The sequence below is a fragment of the Moschus berezovskii genome, chromosome 19 (assembly GCF_049115385.1).
Source record: "Moschus berezovskii isolate FMDL1 chromosome 19, NW_MosBer_1.0, whole genome shotgun sequence".
Classification (NCBI taxonomy): Eukaryota; Metazoa; Chordata; class Mammalia; order Artiodactyla; family Moschidae; genus Moschus; species Moschus berezovskii.
Genome location: NC_142478.1, coordinates 19,183,609 through 19,209,355, shown reverse-complemented (window position 1 = coordinate 19,209,355; position 25,747 = coordinate 19,183,609). Strand labels below are relative to the sequence as shown.

General features: G+C 40.0%; 1 protein-coding gene across 5 annotated transcripts in view; it reads left to right on the top strand.

The window, feature by feature from the left end:
• The window catches only part of IL15 (interleukin 15), a 92,092-nt gene extending 78,226 nt beyond the window's left edge, over positions 1 to 13,866 (top strand). For 4 of the 5 annotated variants that reach the window (XM_055404771.2, XM_055404770.2, XM_055404769.2 and 1 more), the window contains exons 5-7: positions 6,310 to 6,354; positions 8,685 to 8,822; positions 11,824 to 13,866. In XM_055404771.2, the coding sequence (XP_055260746.1) occupies positions 6,310 to 6,354; positions 8,685 to 8,822; positions 11,824 to 11,934 (294 nt within the window). In that variant the 3' untranslated portion in view covers positions 11,935 to 13,866. Of the gene's footprint in view, positions 1 to 6,309; positions 6,355 to 8,684; positions 8,823 to 11,823 lie in introns of those variants that run through there. The other variant, XR_016035312.1, reaches the window with a different exon arrangement.
• The last annotated feature ends 11,881 nt before the right edge of the window (positions 13,867 to 25,747 follow it).

The following is a 25,747-nucleotide window of genomic DNA, read 5'->3' as shown; positions in this document are numbered from 1 at the left end:
CACAGGCCAGAGGAACTCCCTTTTCCTGTCAGATATATAACAGATATCTCCTCCAGGTATAAAACAGACTGGAGAGGCTCGTTAGCAGAAAAGTCAGGTGACTTGGTGACCCTTGTAGGGGAAATAGGCTGACCCAGCGAAGGATCGTCTGTTTCATGGGCTAGAAAATGCCCTCTGGAGACACCGGTTGTTCTGGCAGAACCTGTGGAGGAGAGAAATAGGGGCTGTATTATTGTGTGGGCAACACAAGAGGACCAGTGAGCATCTCAGGGGCAGCAGGTGTACCAAACCTTCCAAATTTGCACCACAAAGATTCTGAAAACTAAACCATCATTGGAATCACAGCATACAAACACAGGTCAGCACCTCTGTGCTAAGCCTACACAGAGTGGCTGCACGCTAAACCACAAGACTTAAGTAGGACCAGGGTCTCCTTACATAATATCCTAAATACCAGAATATATTGAAAAATTAGTTTTCAACCCAAAAAGCAGGAAAATCACAAATTGAATGAGAAGAGAGTCTGAAACAGACTCTGAAACTGGAATGGATTAGATGTTGGAATTATTTGACAAGAATTTCAAAGCAGCCATCATGAAGATGTGCCAGCAAACAACTATGGATATCCTTGGAACAACTGAAAATAAAATAAAAAACAACCCAGAAAGTCTTAGCGAAGAAATACAATATGTGAAAACACACCAAATGGAAATTACAGAACTAAAAAATACAATAGCTAAGATATAAAACAGACTGAAGAGGCTCATTAGCAGAATGAATATGACAGAGGAAAGACAGTCAACTCGAGGGCAGAATAGAGAGAAAACAGATTGAAAAAAAGTAAATAAAGCCTCAGGGATTTTGGGGACAATAAAAGATCCAGCCTTCCTGGCATTATCATCCTAGAAGGAGAGGAGAAAAAGAATACTAACAAAAAGACATAGATCAGCCAAATCGTTGACAAAATACAAACTGACTTTGTGCTGTCTAGAAGGAAATGGGTAGACTGAAATTAAGAAAGAGAAAAGAATATGTCATGTTGTAGTAGACTGAATAGTGCTGCTGCTGCTGCTAAGTCACATCAGTCGTGTCCGACTCTGTGAACCCCATAGACGGCAGCCCACCAGGCTCCCCCATCCCTGGGATTCTCCAGGCAAGAGCACTGGAGTGGGTTGCCATTTCCTTCTCCAATGCATGAAAGTAAAAAGTGAAAGTGAAGTCGCTCAGTCATGTCCGACTCTTAGCGACCCCATGGACTACAGTCCATCAGGCTCCTCCGTCCATGTGTCCACACCTAAATTCACATTCACCTAGACCTCAGAAGTCTTTGCAAATATACTCAGTTAAGGTGAGATTACAGTAGGTGAGGTGGGCCCTGAATCCTTGACTATTGTCCTCATAAGAAGAGAACAGGACACACAGACACAAGGAAGAAGGCCCTGTGAGAACAGGCAGCCACAAGCCAAAGAAGATTGGAATGACTGGCATGATGCAGCAAGGGTTTGGGAGCCAGAAGGAGTGACAGTTCTCTAGTACCTTCAGAGGGAACAGCCTTAGTTGAATCCGTGGCTTTGAACTGTAAGAGTATGATTGTTACTTGAAGGCCCTCACTTTGTGGTACCTTGCTACAGCAGCTCTAGGAAACTGAGGCACATGCACAGTCATTCACACAATAATTTTAAAAGTCAGAAATGGCAATATTCATATCAGATAATGCAAACTTAATAGCAGTTAAAATTGCTAGAGTCAGGAGAGACTTTCAGTTCAGTGCAGTTCAGTCGCTCAGTTGTGTCCAACTCTTAGTGACCCCATGAATCGCAGAATACCAGGCCTCCTTCCATTACCAACTCCCAGAGTTCACTCATACATCCATCGAGATGGTGATGCCATCCAGCCATCTCATTCTCTGTTCTCCCCGTCTCTTCCCACCCCCAATCCCTCCCAGCATCAGAGTCTTTTCCAATGAGTCAACTCTTCGCATGAGGTGGCCAAAGTATTGGAGTTTCAGCTTCAGCATCAGTCCTTCCAATGAACACCCAGGATTGATCTCCTTTAGAATGGCCTGGTTGGATCTCCTTGCAGTCCAAGGGACTCTCGAGAGTCTTCTCCAACACCACAGTTCAAAAGCATCAATTCTTCGGCGATCAGCTTTCTTCACAGTCCAACTCTCACATCCATACATGACCACGGGAAAAACCATAGCCTTGACTAGACAGAACTTGGTTGGCAAAGTAATGTCTCTGCTTTTTAATATGCTATCTAGGTTGGTCATAACTTTCCTTCCAAGGAGTAAGCTTCTTTTAATTTCATGGCTGCAGTCAGCATCTGCAGTGATTTTGGAGCCCAAAAAACAAAGTCTGACACTGTTTCCACTGTTTCCCCATTTGTTTCCCATGAAGTGATGGGACCAGATGCTATGATCTTTGTTTTCTGAATGTTGAGCTTCAAGCCAACTTTTTAACTCTCCTCTTTCACTTTCATCAAGAGGCTTTTGAGTTCCTTTTCACTTTCTGCCATAAGGGTGGTATCACCTGCATATCTGAAATTATTGATATTTCTCCCAGCAATCTTGATTCCAACTTGTGCTTCTTCCAGCCCAGCGTTCCTCATGATGTACTCTGCATAGAAGTTAAATAAGCAGGGTGACAATATACAGCCTTGACGTACTCGTTTTCCTATTTGGAACCAGTCTGTTGTTCCATGTCCAGCTCTAACTGTTGCTTCCTGACCTGCATATAGGTTTCTTAAGAGGCAAGTCAGGTGGTCTGGTATTCCTCTCTCTTTCAGAATTTTCCACAGTTTATTGTGATCCACACAGTCAAAGGCTTTGGCATAGTCAATGAAGCAGAAGTAGATGTTTTTCTGGAACTCTCTTGCTTTTTCAATGATCCAGTGGATGTTTGCAATTTGATCTCTGGTTCCTCTGCCTTTTCTAAACTAGAAAGAACTATACACATACACACAAAAACTGGTGAAATCTGAACAAAGTGGGTGGATTTTATCCATGTCAATCTCCTCATTACGATATTGTGCCATGTTATGCAGGGCAAATGTGGTCCAATGGAGAAGGAAATGGCAAACCACTTCACTATTCTTGCTTTGAGAACTCCATTAACTGGATGAAAAGGCAAAAAGGACACTGAAAGATGAATTCCCCAGGTCGGTAGGTGCCCAATATGCTACTGGAAATCAGTGGAGAAATAACTCCAGGAAGAATGAAGAGATGGAACCAAAGCAAAAACAGCACCCAGTAGTGAATGTGACTGGTGATGGAAGTAAAGTCCGATGCTGTAAAGAACAGTATTGCATAGGAACCTGGAACCTTAGGTTCATGAATGAAGGCAAATTGGAAGTGGTCAAACAAGGAGATGGCAAGAGGGAACATCGACATTTTAGGAAGCAATGGACTAAAATGGACTGGAATGGGTGAATTTAACTCAGATCACCATTATATCTACTACTGTGGGGTAGAATCCCTTAGAAGAAATAGAGTAGCCATCATAATCAGCAAAAGAATCCAAAATACAGTACTTGGATGCAATCTCAAAAATGACAGAATGATCTCTGTTCGTTTCCAAGGCAAACCATTCGATATCACAGTAATCCAAGTCTATGCCCCGACCAGTAATGATAAAGAAGCTGAAGTTGAATGGTTCTATGAAGACCTACAAGACCTTCTAGAACTAACACCCCAAAAAGTTGTCCTTTTCTTTATAGGGGATATAGGAAGTCAAGAGATACCTGGGGTAACAGGTAAATTTGGTCTTGGAGTACAAAACGAAGCAGGTCAAAGGCTAATAGAGTTTTGACAAGAGAACGCACTGGCCATAGCAAACACCCACTTCCAAGAACACAAAAGAAGACTACACATGGACGTCACCAGATGGCCAATATCAAAACCAGATTGATTATGTTCTTTGCAGCCAAAGATGGAGAAGCTGTATACAGTCAGCAAAAACAAGACCAGGAGCTGAATGTGGCTCAGATCGTGAACTCCTTACTGCCAAATTCAGACTTAAATTGAAGAAAGTACAGAAAACCACTGGACCATTCACGTATGACCTAAATCAAATCCCTTACAATTTTACAATGAAAGTGACAAATAGATTCAAGGAATTAGATCTGATCGACAGAGTGCCTGAAGAACTGTGGACCAAGGTTTGTGACATTGTACAGGAGACAGGGATCGAGACCATCCCCAAGAAAAAGAAATGCAAAAAGGCAAAATGGTTGTCTGAGGAGGCCTTACAAATAGCTGAGAAAAGAAGGGAAGGTAAAGGCAAAGGAGAAAAAGAGAGATATATCCATTTGAATGCAGAGTTCCAAAGAATAGCAAGGAGAGATAAGAAAGCCTTCCTCAGTGATCAATGCAAAGAAATAGAGGAAAACAAAGGATAGGAAAGACTAGAGATCTCTTCAAGAAAATTAGAGATACCAAGGGAACATATGTAAGGATGGGCTCGATAAAGGAAAGGAACAGTATGGACCTAACAGAAGCAGAAGATATTAAGAAGAGGTGGCAAGAATACACAGAAGAGCTGTACAAAAAAGATCTTACGACCCAGATAACCACGATGGTGTGATCACTCACCTAGAGTCAGACATCCTGGAATGTGAAGTTAAGTGGGCCTTAGGAAACATCACTACAAACAAAACTAGTGGAGGTGATGGAATTCCAGTTGAGCTATTTCAAATCCTAAAAGATGATGCTGTGAAAGTGCTGCACTCAATTTGCCAGCAAATTTGGAAAACTCAGCAGTGGTCACAGGCCAAAGGTCAGTTTTCATTCCAACTCCAAAGAAAGTCAATGCCAAAGAATGCTCAAACTACCTCACAATTGCACTCATCTCACATGCTAGCAAAGTAATGCTGAAAATTCTCCAAGCCAGGCTTTAGCAGTATGTGTACCATGAACTTCCAGATGTTCAAGCTGGATTTAGAAAAAGAGGAACCAGAAATCAAATTGCCAACATCCTTTGGATCATTGAAGAAGCACTAGAGTTCCAGAAAAACATCTACTTCTGCTTTATTGACTATGCCAAAGCCTTTGACTGTGTGGATCACAACAAACTATGGGAAATTCCTCAAGAGATGGGAATACCAGACCACCTGACCTGCCTCCTGAGAAATCTGTATGCAGTCTTAAAGCACCAGTTAGAACTGGACATGGAACAACAGACTGGTTCCAAATCGAGAAAGGAGTATGTCAAGGCTGTATATTGTCACCCTGCTTATTTAATTTGTATCCAGAGTACATCATGCGAAATATAAGCTAGAGGAAGCACAAGCTGGAATCAAGATTGCCGGGAGAAATATCAGTAACCTCAGCTATGCAGATGACACCACCCTTATGGCAGAAAGTGAAGAAGAACTAAAGAGCCTCTTGATGAAAGTGAAAGAGGAAAATGAAAAAGTTGGCTTAAAAATCGATGTTCAGAAAGCTAAGATCATGGCATCTGGGCCCATCACTTCATGGCAAATAGATGGGGAAATAAGGGAAACAGTGACATACTTTATTTTGGGGGGCTCCAAAATCACTGCAGATGGTGACTGCAGCCATGAAATCAAAACACGGTTGCTCCTTGGAAGAAAAACTATGACCAACCTAGACAGCATATTAAAAAGCAGAGACATTACTTTGCCAACAAAAGTCCATCTAGTCAAGGCTATGGTTTTTCCAGTAGTAATGTATGGATATGAGAGTTGGACTATAAAGAAAACTTAGTGCTAAAGAATTGATGCTTTTGAGCTGTGGTGTTGGAGAAGACTCTTGAGAGTCCCTTGGACTGCAGGGAGATCCAACCAGTCCATCCTAAAGGAAATCAGACCTGTATATTCATTGAAAGGACTGATGCTGAAACTGGAACTCTAATACTTTGGCCACTAGATGTGAAGAACTGACTCATTTGAAAGTACCTGATGCTGGGAAAGGTTGAAGGTGGGAGGAGAAGGGGACGACAGAGGATGAGATGGTTGCATAGCCTCACTGACTTGATGGACATGAGTTTGAGCAAGCTCTGGGAGTTGATGATGGACAGGAAAGCCTGGTGTGCTGCAGACCATGGGGTCGCTGACAGTCGGATGTGACTGAGCGACTGAACTGAACTGATGATGCAGGACATCATCGCTGGGGAAAGTGGTGAAGGGGCACACCGGATCTTGCTGTATTTTTCTTATAACTTCACATGAATAAAATTATCTCAAAATAAATAATTTAGAAAGTTTAATTTAATGTTTTCAGTAGGTTGTTCGCATTATATCTAAAGCAGGGAATAGTTTCTCATTTTGCTTCTTTTTGTTTCTTTTCAGTCTATACATATGGATGCCACTTTATATACTGAAAGTGATGCTCATGTGAGTATATTTTGTTTTCAACATTGCTGTCTTTTCCAATGTTCAAAGGCTTGGAAATATATTTTTATTAATTTACTGAAACATGTATTGTTTTAAAAATCTAATGTTTGGCATGTTCATATGATCAATCAATTTTATATGCAGTTGTTGAGATTATAGCCCTTTAGGGAGAAAGAACTACATAGATACTATTTATATTGTAGCATCTTTGTCAAATCAAAGCCTTTTTCTATCCATGTCAAAACATAGCATATATTTCTGTGATGCAAGTAAAACATAATGCAATTGATGCAAGAATCAAGTTAGTCAATTTAAAAATATCCAACATATCAGTTTTATCCAGTGCTCTCACTTTTAATCATATTTTTTTTCAAATTGTTTAAATATATTCCTGTTCTACATTTTGCCTGAATCTCTACAGTTGTCAGAAAAGGGTTCTGACTGGTTATTTTTTATGTGAGAAAAGAAACAAACACAACCCATGAAATCTATCAGAATTCAAAAACGATCTTAAATCACTTCATTAATATGCTGACATTGCTTAAGGCATATAGAATTTCGGTTGAGTTGCTGGTCCATTCTCTCTGAATTGGTTACTAAAACCAAGACACAAATCCCTGACATCTTCTCTTCATGGAAAACAAACTCTGTTGTGTGTATTCACAACAGTGAGTCTTCTGTTATTCCTTAATTAGAACTTCTCTGAAATAGAAGGTTTACCCTACCGAGACTTTTTAAGCATTGGAAAGAAGCCACAGCCAGAAACTGGGTGCGGAGGGTGGGGTGCAGGTATCGATCAATCACTTGGGTATAGTGCTGATGCACTGGAAAGAGTCTCCTCTTTTGGCTTCAACGTGTTTTCCATTTTTCTTTGCGTTTTCTTCAAAGTAGAAAGCAGTCAATTAATCGCCAACACTCAGAATCCTGAGATTGCTGTTTTTGTAAGATGATAACCTTGCTGCTTCGGAGAAGGCAATGGCAAGCCACTCCAGTACTATTGCCTAGAAAATCCCATGGATGGAGGAGCCTGGTAGGCTGCAGTCCATGGGGTCGCTAAGGGTCGGACACGACTGAGCGACTTCACTTTCACACATTGGAGAAGGAAATGGCAGCCGACTCCAGTGTTCTTGCCTGGAGAATCCCAGGGATGGGGGAGCCTAGTGGGCTTCCGTCTATGGGGTCGCACAGAGTCGGACACGACTGAAGTGACTTAGCAGCAGCAGCAGCAGCAACCTTGCTGCTTATCTGGGGGGTTGTAGCTAGCAAGAAGCTGAGACTGAAATTTAGATTTCAGCCCTGACTCAGCCACTTTCTAGCTTTGCTACCTTGGAAGACACTAAATACTTCTGAAACTCAGTTTTATTATTTATATTTTAGTTGTTATTTATTTTATTGGCATGGTGACAGTGTTTACCCTTTCAATCCAGAGCAGCTGCGGTGGGAGGATAAGGAGTATTTCCAGTGCCAGCCCGGTGGCTTCCTCCCTCCCTCCCTCCCTCCCTCCCTCCTTCCTCCCTCCCTCCCTCCTTCCTCCTTCCTCCCTCCCTCCTCCCTCCCTTCCTCCCTCCCTCCCTCCTTCCTCCCTCCCTCCCTCCCTCCTTCCTTCCTTCCTTCCTTCCTTCCGCACTTGCCAAGTGCCTGCAGAGCTCCAGGCACTACGCATGGCATTGAGAACAAGAAATCAGACAGTCTCTGTCAAATCCCCACATGCTCATTAAATACTTTGGTTTGAAGTTTAGGTTTTTGTTAAAGTAATCATCTTGGGAAATGTATTTTTATGGGACTTGTAAAGTACCTTTCTGATTTGGCCAGCCTGTGCATAGGCCATACTCCTGCTTTGATTTTTCTAAGAAATTTCTTGGAATCGTGTGTGCCACTGGAACCTGCAGGAATAATATGATTAGCAGCTACCAATATTTAAAATGTTAACAATACAGTCTGATTCTAAAAAATTCTTCCATATGCACCGTCTATATTCATGTTTTGAGAGTTCCAGATCAATATTATCACCCCTTTAGACAGAGGAAATGTGCTTAATGGGAAAAAGTGGCATATTATTTCTACGTTTTCTAGTTTTATGTTCTTTCTTCTGCACAGTATCCCCATCTTTCCTGACTGTTTTTTGTTCTCAGTTTGTTTTGGTTTTGATTTCAAAGCCAAAAGAGAAAAATAAGTGAAGCTGTTTCCTATGTAAAACGTCTTAGGCATATTGTGTTTCTTTATAAAATAGTTGGATTGACTTTTTACAAAATCAGAATTGCGTCTGTGTGAAACTGAAATAATGGGAAAATAATTGTTTTCAAAAATGATTCTTTGTAATTCTGTTTTAGCCCAATTGCAAAGTAACAGCGATGCAGTGCTTTCTCCTGGAGTTACGTGTTATTCTACATGAGTCCAAAAATGCCACCATTTATGAAATAATAGAAAATCTTACCATGCTAGCAAACAGCAATTTATCTTCCATTGAGGTGAGTTATCCAGTAGTTGTCCAGAGTTACATCAGATGCTCTTGGATTGACTGGGGGAAGTCATTAGCTGGATGGGAATGGACAAGGAGACCCTTGGAGGAAGCACTTGGGAAAAGGAGACTGTTTCAGCAGAATGGCTGCCAGGAGCTGCACCATCCCTCATGTACACACAATCCTAAACTTTTTATTGATTTATTCTTTCAACAAACATTTACTACATGCGCCTTCAGTGCACACAGGGGTGTTCTTAATGTGTTAAAATGACAAAGGTGAACTAGACAAAGAGGTCACTGACCTCAAGGTGTTGATCACCAGGTATAGTTACATAATTGTTAAGCGTGTGTGTGTGTGTGTGTCCGTGTGTGTGTCCATGTGTGTGTGTGTTAGTCACTCCGTCCTGTCCAACTGTTTGCGACCCTGTGGACTATAACCCACCAGGCTCCTCTGTCCATGGGATTCTCCAGGCAAGAATACTGGAGTGGATTGCCATTTCCTTCTCCAGAGGATCTTCCCAACCCAGGGATAGAACCAGGATCTCCTGCATGCAGGCAGATTCTTTATGTCTGAGCCACCAGGGAAGATTCTTTATGTCTGATGCCCAGTTGTTGAGCATCCATAGATTAATAGTTGGGTTATTACTCTGTGCCAGATACTGTTCTTCCAGGGTCAGATGGTGACTCGTTGAATTCTCGCAATCAATCTGTGAGATATGGTTATCATTTTTTCTGTTTTGAGGTTTAAGAAATTGGGGCTCTGGGAGCTTGCATCTCTCTCTCCAATTCATGCAGTTAGTAAAACGAGGAGCCAGGAATCCCCGAGCAATTTCTCTCCAGAGTCTACCTTCTTATCTACTCAAAGGGTAAATGTTGCAAAAAGATAATAATAAAAATCTGATAACTTGGAGTATAAGGTATACTCCTAGGTAGCAAGAGCAGTATAGGGCTCCTGGAGAGCAAACGCCAGGGACTCCTATCCTAGACTGGAGCATCAGCTAAGGCCCTGAAGTACAGACGATTATGGCTTGCATGGTCAAACACTAGTGGCCAAAGGAAAGTGGACAGAAAAAGTTTCATAAACAAACAAAGCCATCATCATATTTTGTTCATTTAACTAATACTCCTTGGGACCTATTGTAGGCCCTTAGGATAACAGAAGTTAAAACAAACATACTGTTCCTGCTCATACAGAAGGAGGAAACACGTAGTAATCAACAAGCAAATAAATAGTAGGTCAGGTGTTTATTAATAACTGTAGTGGCCACAAAAGAGGCAGGTCAGGGGACTGAGACTCTCGAGAAGGTTTGCTTACAAAGCTGACAATTGGCAAAAACATGAGAGAGAATGAGCTTCAAGGATGCCACGGGGGAGTATGTTTAGTCAGAGGCAACTGAAAGAGCAGAGACCCTGCGCTAGTGTGGATGGACACTGTTGACTTTCCCTAAAGTACCAAGCTGCTTTAGGTCTTTATTTCAATGTCACCATCTCATAACAATGTCACTTCTTCACAACTGCGATCCCGCCCCCACCTCAGCATGCCTCACCCCCTTCTCTATATGTCCCACCAGCTTTAATACTATATATTTTACTTGCTGGATATTGTCTGATTTTTCCTACTAGAATTTCAGCTTCAGAGGGGCAGGTGTTTTGTTTCCATCTTTTTGTCTTTTTAGTGCTGTATCCCGACTCCTAGAACAATGCTGGAGATGTACTAGAATTCTGATCTATTTCTGAAATGAATATATGCATGTTTAAAATACTCTTGTGATATGTTATCTCTCTGTTATTGGTGAAAAGGCTGAGCCATGCAACAGATAATTCACAGCAATGTCAATGGGGAACTCTTTAATGTGCATTTTTATAGTCCCCCTCATCATGACATAGTGTGGCCCAAATGCACAGTCAGAAGACCTGGACGTGGAGAATTTCACTGATTATGTCAAACTAAATGAGTCATTTACTATCTCTGCCTTCCTATCTGACATGATTATTTTCAGAATCAAATAGGACAGCATTATATGGAATATGACAGCACCTGGCAGAGGGTATGTGCTTGATAAACATTGGTGAATTTGAATTTTAAATGCTTAATGGATGGAAAAATCTCATTTTTATTTTTTTCTGAAACAGCTTTCACAGTTCAGATGATCCCTGGAAAGTTTGTTTTGTGGATTGCTACACTTGTAGAAACTGTGTTTAAAGTATAATAATTTATGATATTCATCAAAATAGTTCAAACTAACCAATAATAATTGGGTGAATATCATGTGCCAGGCCCTATGCGAAGCAACAGTTCATAGCTTTGACTTCCTGGAAGAGCCTAGAGCAAACAGTGGTCTGAGAAGCATAAAGCTCCTTAATATCAGCCTAACACATGACGTGATATGAGAGAGAACCTAAATACGGAGTTCTGAGAATGCAGAGATGGGACGTTTAGTCCAGCCTCGGGAGCTCCCAGGTTCAGAAAAGCCTTCCCAGTGGAGACAGCACCTGAGTGATCTTAAGTATGAGTGGTTGTAACTAAAATAGAAGTGTGGAAGGAAGAGAGAAAAGCAAAGACAGCAAAACACCTAATAGGTCAATGTGTGTATGGGACCAAAAGGCATGAGCCCAGTGTTCCTAGGGCTGAATCTTTGAGCTGTGGGAAAAGTGGAGGAAATGGATAAGGAACAGCTCAAGGAGAGCCGGCATGCCATGCAGGGGGCCAAGGACTTCATGCTAGGGTAGATGACTAGAAACTACTGAAGGCCTCTAAGCCAGAAGTTTGTGGTTCAATAGGTCTTTTTTTTTTCAATTATATTTTTCACTGTCCTTAATTCACTCTAGGAAAAAATCAGTCCTTATCAAATCTCCCCAGTTCTCTTTTCCCTCAGTTCTTCCTAATATGGTAATTAATCTGCCGAATATTTTATGTCTGGACCTCACCATGTGGTTCAAATGATATGATATTCACAGGAAAGACCTATTTTAGATTTTCCAATCTAATCCTTTCTTTTTATTTGCAGAATAAAACAGAATTGGGATGCAAAGAATGTGAGGAACTGGAGGAAAAAAGTATCAAAGAATTTTTGAAGAGTTTTGTACATATTGTGCAAATGTTCATCAACACTTCTTGATTGCAGCTGATCCTTTTCTGCATTTCTATTATTAACAAACATCTTTCCACGGCTTAGAGGCAACAAAGCACTCAGCATTTCAAATGTGCTGCCAAAACAAATTCTCCTGGCAAGAGGATGCTCAGGAATTTGGTTGGGATGGATTCATAAAGGTAGAAGTCTAAACACGGTGCTGAGACCACGTTGTCTGCCAAGGACGGACTTATTTTGTTCATTTATTTTTAATTTATTGTTGAAATTGTACATATTTGTAGCATAATGTAAAATGTTGAATAAAATTGTGTACATATTTTATCCTTTGAAATTGTACTGATATTTTATATCTTATAGGAAAATAGAGGGTGTTTGGTTCAAGGGTGACAGTCAAATTATTAAACAACCTGTACCACTTGGTACTGTGGTTACAGGCATAGAGGATGCCCCAACCAATGTGGAAATTGACTACCAACCTTCATTTACTTCTTATTTAGCTGATTGAAGGCAAGAGGAGAAGAGGGGAGAAGGGGATGAGATGGTCAGATAGCATCACCAACTCAATGGACATGAATTTGAGCAAACTTCAGGAGATGGTGAGGGACAAGGAAGCCTAGCTGCTGCAATTCATGGGGTTGCAAGAACAACAACAGGCAGTAGCCTGCCAGTTTCCTCTGTCCAGTGGATTTTTCAGGCAAGAATACTGGAGTGGGCTGCCAATTCCTTCTCTAGGGGATCTTCCTGACCAGGGATTGAACCTGCATCTGCGGCACTGCAGGTGGATTCTTTACTGCTCTTATTATGAGAGAGTTTGCAAGTGCCTGGCATGGAATATGCATCAGTCCATCTATAATAAACCTTTACTGTGGCTGTACGTGGTCATGTACGGATGTGAGAGTTGGACTGTGAAGAAAGCTGATCGCGGAAGAATTGATGCTTTTGAACTGTGGTGCTGGAGAAGACTCTTGAGAGTCCCTTGGACTGCAAGGAGATCCAACCAGTCCATTCTAAAGGAGATCAATCCTGGGTGTTCATTGGAAGGACTGATGCTAAAGCTGAAACTCCAATACTTTGGCCACCTCATGTGACGAGTTGACTCACTGGAAAAGACTCTGATGCTGGGAGGGATTGAGGGCGGGAGGAGACGGGGACAACAGAGAATGAGATGGCTGGATGGCATCACCAACTCGATGGACATGAGTTTGGGTGAACTCTGGGAATTGGTGATGGACAGGGAGGCCTGGCGTGCTGTGATTCATGGGGTCACAAAGAGTCGGACACGACTGAGCGACTGAATGGAATGGAACGGAATAAACCTTTACTGATAGATGAAATTGTGTATCAAAAGCTAATGGTTGCAACAATGTTTGTATTTCATTCTTCCCTCATGTACAAGTATTTTACTTTCCTACTTTGTTTTTGTCATGTTTGTATAATAAAAAACTGTTGATGAGAGCTCACATGATGTGGCATGAAATAATTGTTTCTATTATTTTTTAGTATACTGTCTAAAATTTTCAAACTCTCTTGAAACTGAACTGACTGAAACGAAATATGCTCATCTCATCACAGATTTCTTGCCCCTAGGTCGCTTCTGGCAGACTTTACTGAGAGATCAAAGACTAGGAATTTATCTTAAGAATTTGATTTCTTTCCATGTCATAGCACAAACCATTTCTCTATTGAATCATTCTTTAGTAGTCCAGTGCCCCATCCATGCTCATGTATCTCATTCTTTCAGTCAACGTATGCTTAATATTTTCTTTCAAGATAGTTTTGGAGAAATCTGTATTCCCTTTGACCTTCAAAGAGTCATGTATTGGCTCTCAGTGTGTCCCTTGACCTCAATCCAGACAAATAATATTTGGCAGCCATTGAGCTTGTGGCATTGTTTTTTTTTTTTTTTTTTAGTTTCATCTGAAAAAGAATTTTTTTTTACAGGGAAATTGTTTTATTTATTGTATCAAAGGTATTAAGCAGAAATTTTAAAAGTTGAAATACAGATGTTTGGATATTCGTTAAAGATCAAATTATTTAATATGTTAAGAAAATTTTACCATGTTCATTAAACCCAATACATTACAGGAATTCTGTTTTTAGTTGAGTCTCCGTAGAAGTGAATAATAATGTCTAAAACATGATAGTATATTTCTTTGAGATGAAAATATTCTCGATGGAATGATGGCATTTGTAAAACAGAGCCATGATCATGCCTCCACTGTTTTATTTTGGGTCTTTTGTGTCTCCATATAAGTTTTAAGATTTTCATTTTGGGTCTTGTGGTACATTTTGGTCTGTGACTTGGATAAAGATAGAAGGTGTGTTTATCAAATCTGTGGAATATGCAATGAAGATTTACAGTTCCCTCAGGCTAGAAGGGAGTGCCAGTGTAAAAAGATGAAAATTAATAAGGATATGCAAAGAGTTCTGTACTTGGGCCCCAATAATGAACTGCAGGACTAAAGAATAAGGATGCAGCTACATTCAGCAAAAAAGATTTTAGGGTTTTTATGCACTAATAACTCAGTGTAAGTTGACAGTTTGATATGACTTTCAAAAAGGAAATTGCTAGCTACTTTAATATAAATATATTACCTAGGGCAGTATTTTTGAAGTATGCCCAATGACATCAAAATCACCTGGAAGGTTTTGTTTGTGTTTTTGTTTGTTTGGGTTTTTTAAAAAACAGTTTTATTCAGAAATAAATTGGCATACATCACTATAGAAGTTTAATTGTGAATTTTTATTTACATATATTGTAAAATGATTAATGTAATAGGTTTAGCTAACATTGTCTTCTCCTATAGATACAATAAAGAGAAAAGAAAGGAAAAAACAGGGAAAAACTTTTCTCCTTGAGATGAGAACTTACAGGATTTACTGTCAACAACTCTCCTTTATAACATACAGCAATGTCAGCTATCATAATTATATTGTCCATTACATCCTTAGTAATTATTCATCTTGTAACTGGAAGTTTGTATCTTTTGACCACTTTCCTCCTATTTCAACTCCTTGCACTCTGCCTCTGGTAACCATGGGTCTGATCTATCTTTCTCTCTCTTTTTATTTTGTTTTGCTTTTAGGATATCACAAATAGGTGAGATTATACAGTATTTGTCTTTCTCTGTGTGACTTATTTCACTAAGCATAATGTCTTTAGGTTCTACTCATGTTGTCACAAATGGTGGAATTTCCTCATTTTTCTGGCTAAATAATATCCCTCCCACTTCATCCATATCTCAGGTTGTTTCCGTATTTTGGTTATTGTAAATAATGCTCGTATGAACATCAGTTCAGTTCAGTTCAGTTGCTCAGTCGTGTCTGACTCTTTGCGACCCCATGAATCACAGCACTCCAGGCTTCCCTGTCCATCACCAACTCCCGGAGTTCACTCAAACTCATGCCCATCGAGTCGGTAATGCCATCCAGCCATCTCATTCTCGGTCGTCCCCGTCTCCTCCCACCCCCAATCCCTCCCAGCATCAAACTCTTTTCCAGTGAGTCAACTCGTCACATGAGGTGGCCAAAGTATTGGAGTTTCAGCTTAAGCATCAGTCCTTCCAATGAACACTCAGGATTGATCTCCTTTAGAATGGACTGATTGGATCTCCTTGCAGTCCAAGGGACTCTCAAGAGTCTTCTCCAGGACCACAGTTCAATTCTTTGGCAATCAGCTTTCTTCACAGTGCAACTCTCACATCCATACATGACCACGGGAAAAATCATAGCCTTGACTAGACGGACCTTGATTGGCAAAGTAATGTCTCTGCTTTTTAATATGCTATCTAGGTTGGTCATAACTTTCCTTCCAAGGAGTAAGCGTCTTTTAATTTCCCGGTTGCAATCAGCATCTGCAGTGATTTTGGAGCCCCCCAAAAAAGTCTGACACTGTTTCCACTGTTTCCCCATCTATTTCCCATGAAGTGATGGGACCAGATGCCATGATCTTCGTTTTCTGAATGTTGAGCTTCAAGCCAACTTTTTCACTCTCCTCTTTCACTTTCTTCAAGAGGCCTTTGAGTTCCTCTTCACTTTCTGCCATAAGGGTGGTGTCATCTGCATATCTGAGGTTATTGATATTTCTCCCGGCACACTTGATTCCAGCTTGTGCTTCCTCCAACCCAGCGTTCCTCATGATGTACTCTGCATATAAGTTAAATAAGGAGGGTGACAATAAACAACCTTGACGTACTCCTTTTCCTATTTGGAACCAGTCTGTTGTTCCATGTCCAGTTCTAACTGTTGCTTCCTGACCTGCATACAGGTTTCTCAAGAGGCAGGTCAGGTGGTCTGGGATTCCATCTCTTTCAGAATGTTCCACAGTTTATTGTGATCCACACAGTCAAAAGCTTTGGCATAGTCAATGAAGCAGAAATAGATGTTTTTCTGAAACTCTCTTGCTTTCTCCATGATCCAGTGGATGTTGGCAATTTGATCTCTGGTTCCTCTACCTTTTCTAAAACCTGCTTGAACATCTGGAAGTTCACTGTTCACGTATTGCTGAAGCCTGGCTTGGAGAATTTTGAGCATGGCTTTACTAGCGTGTGAGATGAGTGCATAGGGGCACATATATATTTTCAAGTTAGTCTTTTTGTTTCCTTTGGATGTGTTTCTAGGAGTAGAATTGCTGGATCATATGGAAGTTCTTGTATTTTTAACATTTTGAGAAACCTCCATACTTTTCTCCATAGTGGTTGCACCAGCTTAGAATCCCACTAACAATGCATACGTTTCCCTTTTCTCTACATCCTTGCCAACACTGGATATTTGTTCTCTTTTTATAGAAATCATTCTAATAGATGTGGATATAATTCCTTATGGTTTTAGTTGGTTTCCCTGATGATGAGTGATTTGAGCATCTTTGTTGGTTTTGTACAACATCTCTGTTGGTTTTGTACATCTTCTTTGGAGAAATGTTTATTCAGGTCCTTTTCCCATTTATTAATTGTGTTTGTTTTTTATTGAGTTGAATGAGTTCTTTAGGTATTTTGGATATGGACCCTCTATCAGATATATAGTTTGCAAATATTTTCCCCAATTCTATAGGTCGCTTTTTTAGTTTGTTGATAGTTTCTTTCAGTGTGCAGATGCTTTTTACTTTGATGTAGTCCCACCTTTTATTTTTTAATACTTTGTTGCTTGTCCATTAGGTGTCATATCCAAAGAATCATTACCAGAACCCATATAAAGTAGCTTTTGTTCATATGTTTCCTTCTGAAAGTTTTATTGTTTCATATCTTACATAGAAGTTTTAAATTCATTCTATTTCATTTTTGTGAGTGGTGTAAGATAGGGGTCCAGTTTTGTTCTTTTACATGTGAATATCCAGCTATCCCAACACCATTTACTGAAAAGACCTTCTTTTCTCCATTGAGTATTCTTGGCTCTCTTATCAAATATTAGTTGACTATATATGCCTGGTTTTATTTCTGGGTTCTCAATTCTGTTTCTTTGGCCTATTGTTTTTATCCCAGTATTCTTTTATTTTGATGACTATTGTTTTATAGTACGACTTGAAATCAGGAAGTGTGATGCCTTTTGCTTTGTTTTTCTTTCTCTGAATTTCTTTGACTATTTGGTTAATTCTGTGATTTCATATAAATTTTAGGAGTGTTTTCTCTATTTCTATTTTTTTTAAAGGCCATTGGAATCTTGAGAGGGATTATATTGAGTCTATAGATAGCTTTCGGTAGTATTGCCATTTTAAAAATATTCTTCTAGTTCATGAATATAGGATACCTTTCCATTAATTTGTTTCTTCTTTAATTTCTTTCAGCAGTGTCTTATAATTTACAGAGTACTTTCACCTCTTCAGTTGAATTTATTACCAAGTATTTTGCGTCTATTGTGAATGAGATTGATTTCTTTCTTTTTCAGAAAATCTGTTGTTAGTGTGCAGAATACTATTGATTTTTTTCACAGTCTATCATTCTGTCATTTTTGAGACTGCACCCAAGAACTGCATTTCATAATCTTTTATTGACTATAAGGGCTACTCCATTTCTTCTAAGGAATTCTTCCCCATAGTAGTAGTCAGTCATCTGAATTAAATTTGCCCATTCTTGTCCATTTTAGTTCACTGATACCTAAAATGTCAATGTTCACTCTTGCCACTTCCTGCTTGACCATGTCCAATTTACCTTGATTCATGGACCTAACATTCCAGGTTCCTATGCAATATTGTTCTTTACAACATAGTGAAGGTGATGGAATTCCAGCTGAGCTATTTAAAAATCTAAAATGCCAGCAAATTTGGAAATCTTAGCAATGGCCTGAGGACTGGAAAAGGTCAGTTTTCATTCCAATCTCAAAGAAGAGCACTGCCAAAGAATGTTCAAACTACCTTACAATTACACTCATTTCACATCCTTGCAGGGTAATACTCAAAATCCCTCAAGTTAGGCTACAGCAGTACATGAACTGAGAACTTCTAGATGTATAACCTGGATTTAGAAAAGGCAGAGGAAATTGCCAACATCAGTTGGGTCATAGAAAAGGCAAGGGAATTCCAGAAAATGAAACATCTGCTTCATTGACCACAGTAAAACCTTTCACTGTGTGGATCATAACCAACTGTGGAAGATTCTGAAAGAGATGGGAATACAAGACCACTGTACCTGCCTTCTGAGAAACCTGTATGCTGGTTGAGAAGCAACAATTAGAACCAGATATGGAACGACAAAGTAGTTCAAAATTGGAACGGGACTATGTCAAGGCTATATATTGTCACTCTGCTTATGTAACTTATTTACAGTGTACATAATGCAAAATTCTGGGTTGGATGAATCACAAGCTGGAATCAACATTGCCAGGAGACTGATATGGTTGATTCACGGTGGTATTTAGCAAACAATACAATTCTGTAAAGCAATTATCTTTCAATTAAAAAAATAATTTTTAAATTTAAAAAAAGATTGTAAGGAGAAATATCAACAACCTCAGATATGCAGATAATACCAGTCTAATTGTAGAAAGTGAAGAGGAACTAAAGACCCTCTTGGTGAGGGTGAAAGAGGAGAGTGAAAAAGTTGGCTTAAAATTCAGCATTCAAAAAACTAAGATCATGGCACCTGGTCCAATCACTTTATGGCAAGTAGATGATGGGGGAAAAGTGGAAACTGATTTATTTCCTTGGGCTCCCAAATTACTGTAGACAGTGATTGCAGCCATGAAATTAAAAGACACTTGCTCCTTGGAAGAAAAGCTATGACAAACCTAGACAGTGTATTAAAAAACAGAGACATCACTTTGCCAACAAAGATCCATATAGTCAAAGCTATGATTTTTCCAGTGGTCATGTACAAATGTGAGAGCTGGGCCATAAAGAAAGTTGAGTGCCAAAGAATTGGTGCTTTCAAACTGTGGCGCTGTAAAAGACTCTTGAGGGTCCCTTGGATAGCAAGATTAAACCAGTCAATCCTATAGGAAATCAACCCAGAATATTCACTGAAAGGAATGATGCTGAAGCTGAAGCTCCAATACTTTGGCCACCTGATGCAAAGAGCCAACTCATTGCAAAGACTGTAATGCCAGGAAAGATTGAGGGCAGGAGGAGAAGGGGGCAACAGAGGATGAGACAGTTGGATGGCATCACCAACTCATTGTACATGAGTTTGAGCAAACTCCAGGAGACAGTGAAGGACAGGGAAGCCTGGTGTGCTACAGTTCATGGGGTCACAAAGAGTCAGACACGACTTAGTTACCAAACTATAACAACAAATCCTTTATTGATATATTAAAATTTCAGTGGATATAGTATAGCTTAATTAACTGGAGTGGTTATAGTCCCCTAAACAGTTTAATAAAAATTTTCTACATGTATAAAAGGAAATTTTTACAATTCAGATGTAAACTGCTATCCTAAAATTAAAATTAAGTTGAATTTAGATGTGAATATTATGATAAGTGGGCTTCCCAGGGGGCTCAGTGGTAAAGAATCTGCTTACCAAGCAGGAGACATGTATTTGATCCCTGGATTGGAAAGATCACCTGGAGAAGGAAATGGCTACCCACTCCAATAGTCTTGTCTGGAAAATCCCATAGACAGAGGAGCCTGGCAAGGCTACAGTTCATAGGGTCTCAAAAGAGTCGAACATGACTTAATAAATAAACAACACAGAATCATGAGAAGTGTTACCAAGATATACCAAGGGTATGGGAATACATTTTTGTGACATTAAACTAATGTTTTCTCTTCAAAAAATTTCCATTAAAAATAAGGATGAGTGAGCTTGTGTCCTTTGTAGAAATTTATTATACGATTTACTAAGTTTATATTAAGGTCCTATAAAAAAATGACACATATGGGATGATTTTTTATTTGACTTTTTGTTTCTTATACCAGACTTTATCAAGATGAAGTCGTATTTATTTCTCTGATTAATGATGAGTCAAACTTCTAATTTGAGTATCAATTTATGCTCAAGTTGGCAACTGAAGAATGAAACAGTTATCTAGACAACAGGTAAAATTGATTTTTATCTATCCTCTTCGTATTCCAGTAAATGTTCTCCAAACGTGCTTTTACGTTTCCAGCAAACTAAAGATTATAATTTTATTTCTCTCAGCCATTAATTATTTACTTCTGAGAGTGAAGCATTTCTTAAAGCCCAAGAGGGCTTTTTTATTTTTTTGGTATTTTAATTTTGTATCCTGGAACTTTACTGAATTCATTGATTAGATCTAACAGCTTTTTGGTTGAGTTTTTGGGGTTTTCTGTATATAAAATCATGTCATCTAGTACTCTTGCCTAGAAAATCCCATGGACAGAGGAGCCTGGTAGGCTGCAGTCCATGGGGTCGCTACTAGTCGGACACGACTGAGCGACTTCACTTTCACTTTTCACTTTCACATTGGAGAAGGAAATGGCAACCCACTCCAGTGTTCTTGCCTGGAGAATCCCAGGGACGGCGGAGCCTGGTCGGCTGCCGTCTATGGGGTCGCACAGAGTCGGACATGACTGAAGCGATTTAGCAGCAGCATCTGCAAACATAGTTTTACTTCTTCCTTTACAATTCCAAGGGGCTTCCCCATGGCTTAGATGGTAAAGAGTCTTCCGGCAATGTGGGAGACCTGAATTCAATCCCTTGGTCAAGAAAATCCCCTGGAGAAGGAAATGACAACCCCCTGCAGTATTCTTGCCTGGAAAAACCTGTGGACGGAAGAGCCTGGTGGGCTACAGTCCATAAACTCACAAAGAGTTGGACACAACTGAGCAACTTCACTTTTACAATTCTGATAACTTTTTCTTTCTTGTCTGATTGCTCTACTTAGGGCTTCTAGTACTCTGTTGAATAGGAGTGGCAATGTGGGAACCCTGTCTTATTCCTAATTTTAGAGGAAAAGCTTTCAACCTTTTACCATTGAGTATGATGTTCACTGGCGACTTGTCACATATAGCCTTTATTATGTTGAGATATGTTCCTTTTATGCATAATTTGTTGAGTTTTTTTTTAATCATGAATGAATGAATGTTAAATTTCAAAACCAATTTCCAACATTTATTAAAGTTGCTATATGATGCTTTTATTTCATTCTGTTAATGTGCTATATCACATGGATTGATTTGTGTATGTGCATGTTAAATCATTCTTTCATCCCAGGGAAAAACTTCACTTGATTGTGTTATATGAGCCTTTTAATGTGATACTGAATTCCATTTAACAGTATTTTACTGAGAATGTTTGTACCTGTACTCATCAGGGGTATTGGTCTGTTATTTCCTTATGTAGGAGTGTCCTTTTCTGGGGTTTCCCTGGTGACTCAGGCAGTAAATAATCTCCCTGCAATGAAGGACACCTGGGTTCGATTGCTAGGTTGGAAAGATCCCCTGGAGAAAGAAATGGCAACCCACTCCATAATTATTGCCTGGGAAACTCCATGGACGGAGGAGCCTGGTGGGCTACAGTCCCTAAGGTCACAAAGAGTTGGACATAACTGAGTGACTAACACTCACAAGTGTCCTTTTCTGGTTTTCAGTTCAGTTCAGCTGCTCAGTCGTGTCCAACTCTTTGCGACCCCATGGACTTTAGCACGCCGGGCCTCCCTGTCCATCACCAACTCCTGGAGTTTACTCAAACTCATGTCCATTGAGTCCATGATGCCATCCAACCATCTCATCCTCTGTTGTCCCCTTTGCCTCCCACCTCAATCATCGGGGTCTTTTCTAATGAGTCAGTTAATTCTTCCCATCAAGTAGCCGAAGTATTGGAGTTTCAGCTTCAGCATCAGTCCTTCCAATGAATATTCTTTTAGAATGGACTGGTTGGACCTTCTTGCTGTCCAAGGGACTCTCCAAAGTCTTCTTCAACAGCACAGTTCAAAACATCAATTCTTTGGTGCTCAGCTTTCTTTATAGTCCAACTCTCACATCCACACATACTACTGGAAAAACTATCTCTTTGACTAGACAGACATTTGTTGGCAGAGTAATGTCTCTGCTTTTTAATATGCTGTCTAGGTTGGTCATAGCTTTTCTTCCAAGGAGCAAGTATCTTTTAATTTCATGGCTGCAGTTACCATCTGCAGTGATTTTGGAGCCCCCCAAAATAAAGTCTGTCACTGTTTCCATTGTTTCTCCATCTATTTGCCATGAAATGATGGGACCAGATGCCATGATCTTAGTTTTTGAATTTCGAGTTTTAAGCCACCTTTTTAACTCTCCTCTTTCACTTTCATCAAGAGGCTCTTTAGTTCTTTGCTTTCTGCCGTAAGGGTGGTGTCATCTGCATAGCTGAGGTTATTGATATTTCTCCCGGCAATCTTGATTCAGCTTATGCTTTATCCAGCCCAGATTTCTCATGATGTACTCTGCATATAAGTTAAATAAGCAGGGTAACAACATATAGCCTTGACATACTCCTTTCTCGATTTGGAACCAGTCTGTTGCTCCATGTACAGTTCTAACTGTGGCTTCCTGACCTGCATACTGATTTCTCAGGAGGCAGGTCAAGTGGGCTGGTACTCCCATCTCTTTAAAAATTTTCTAGAGTTTGATGTGGTCCACACAGTCAAAGGCTTTTGTATAGCCAATAAAGCAGAAGTAGATATTTTTTAGAATTCTCTTGCTTTTTCCATGATCCAACAGATGTTGGCAATTTGATCTCTCATTTCTCTGCCATTTCTAAGTCCAGCTTTAACACCTGGAATTTCATGATTCACATACTGTTGAAGCCTGACTTGGAGAATTTTGAGCATTACTTTACTAGCGTGTGAGAGGAGTGCAATTGTATGGTAGTTTGAACATTCTTTGGCATTGCCTTTCTTTGGGATTGGAATGAAAACTGACCTTTTCCAGTCCCATGGCCACTGCTGAGTTTTCAAAATTTGCTGGCATATTGAGTGTAGCACTTTCACAACCTCATCTATTAGGATTTAAAATAGCTCAATTGGAATTCCATCACCTCCACTGGCTTTGTTTGTAGTGATATTTCCAAAGGCCCACTTGACTTCATATTCCAGGATGTCTGGCTCTAGGTGAGTGATCACACCATTGTGATTATCTGGGTTGTGAAGATCTTTTTTGTATAGTTCTTCTGTGTATTCTTGCCACCTCTTCTTAATATCTTCTGCTTCTGTTAGGTCCATACCATTTCTGTCCTTCACTGTGCCCATTTTTGCATGAAATGTTCCCTTGATATCTAATAATTTTCTTGAAGAGATCTCTAGGCTTTTCCATTCCGTTGTTTTCCTATATTTCTTTGCACTGATGGCTGAGGAAGGCTTTCTTATCTCTCCTTGCTATTTTTTGGAATTCTGCATTCAAATGGGTTTATCTTTCTTTTTTTTTCCTTTGCTTTTAACTTCTTTTTTTTTCACAGCTATTTGTAAGGCCACAGACAACCATTTTGCCTTTTTGCATTTCTTTTCCTTGGGAATGGTCTTGATCCCTGCCTCCTGTTCAGTTCAGTTCAGTTCAGTCACTCAATCGTGTCCGACTCGTTGCGACCCCATGAATCATAGCATGCCAGGCCTCCCTGTCCATCACCAACTCCCGGAGTTCACTCAAACTCATGTCCATCGAGTCGGTGATGCCATCCAGCCATCTCATTCTCTGTCGTCCCCTTCTCCTCCTGCTCCCAATCCCTCCCAGAATCAGAGTCTTTTCCAGTGAGTCAACTCGTCGCATGAGGTGGCCAAAGTATTGGAGTTTCAGCTTTAACATCAGTCCTTCCAATGAACACTCAGGACTGATCTCCTTTATAATGGACTGGTTGGATCTCCTTGCAGTACAAGGGACTCTCAAGAGTCTTCTTGAGCACCACAGTTCAAAAGCATCAATTCTTCGGCGATCAGCTTTCTTCACAGTCCAACTCTCACATTCATACATGACGACTGGAAAAACCATAGCCTTGACTAGAAGGACCATTGTTGGCAAAGTCATGACTCTGCTTTTTAATATGCTCTCTAGGTTGGTCATAACTTTCCTTCCAAGGAGTAAGCGTCTTTTAATTTCCCGGCTGCAATCAGCATCTGCAGTGATTTTGGAGCCCCAAAAAATAAAGTCTGACACTGTTTCCACTGTTTCCCCATCTATTTCCCATTAAGTAATGGGACCAGATACCATGATCTTTGTTTTCTGAATATTGAGCTTCAAGGCAAACTTTTCACTCTCCTCTTTCACTTTCATCAAGAGGCCTTTGAGTTCCTCTTCACTTTCTGCCATAAGGGTGGTGTCCTCTGCATATCTGAGGTTATTGATATTTCTCCCAGCAATCTTGATTCCAGCTTGTGCTTCCTCCAACCCAGCGTTCCTCATGATGTACTCTGCATATAAGTTAAATAAGCAGGGTGACAATATACAACCTTGACGTACTCCTTTTCCTATTTGGAACCAGTCTGTTGTTCCATGTCCAGTTCTAACTGTTGCTTCCTGACCTGCATACAGGTTTCTCAAGAGGCAGATCAGGTGGTCTGGGATTTCCATCTCTTTCAGAATGTTCCACAGTTTATTGTGATCCACACAGTCAAAGGCTTTGGCATAGTCAATGAAGCAGAAATAGATGTTTTTCTGGAACTCTCTTGCTTTCTCCATGATCCAGTGGATGTTGGCAATTTGATCTCTGGTTCCTCTGCCTTTTCTAAAACCTGCTTGAACATCTGGAAGTTCACTGTTCACATACTGTTGAAGCCTGGCTTGGAGAAATTTGAGCATGACTGTACTAGCGTGTGAGATGAGTGCAATTGTACAGTAGTTTGAGCATTCTTTGGCATTCCTTTTCTTTGGGATTGGAATGAAGACTGACCTTTTCCAGTCCTGTGGCCACTGCTGAGTTTTCAAAATTTGCTGGCATATTGAGTGCAGCACTTTCACAGCATCATCTTTCAGGATTTGAAATAGCTCAATTGGAATTCCATCACCTCCACTAGCTTTGTTCTTCGTGATGCTCTCCAAGGCCCACTTGACTTCACATTCCAAGATGTCTGGCTCTGGGTGATTCTTCACGCCATCTTGATTATCTTCGTCATGAAGATCTTTTTTGTACAGTTCTTCTGTGTATTCTTGCCAACTCTTCTTAATATCTTCTGCTTCTGTTAGGTCCATATCATTTCTGTCCTTTATCAAGCCCATCCTTGCATGAAATGTTCCCTTGATATCTCCAATTTTCTTGAAAACATCTCTTGTTTTTCCTATTCTGTTGTTTTCCTCTATTTCTTTGCATTGATCACTGAGGAAGGCTTTCTTATCTCTCCTTGCTATTCTTTGGAACTCTGCATTCAGATGCTTATATCTTTCCTTTTCTCCTTTGCTTTTCGCTTCTCTTCTTTTCACAGCTATTTGTAAGGCCTCCTCAGACAGCCATTTTGCTTTTTTGCATTTCTTTTCCATGGGGATGGT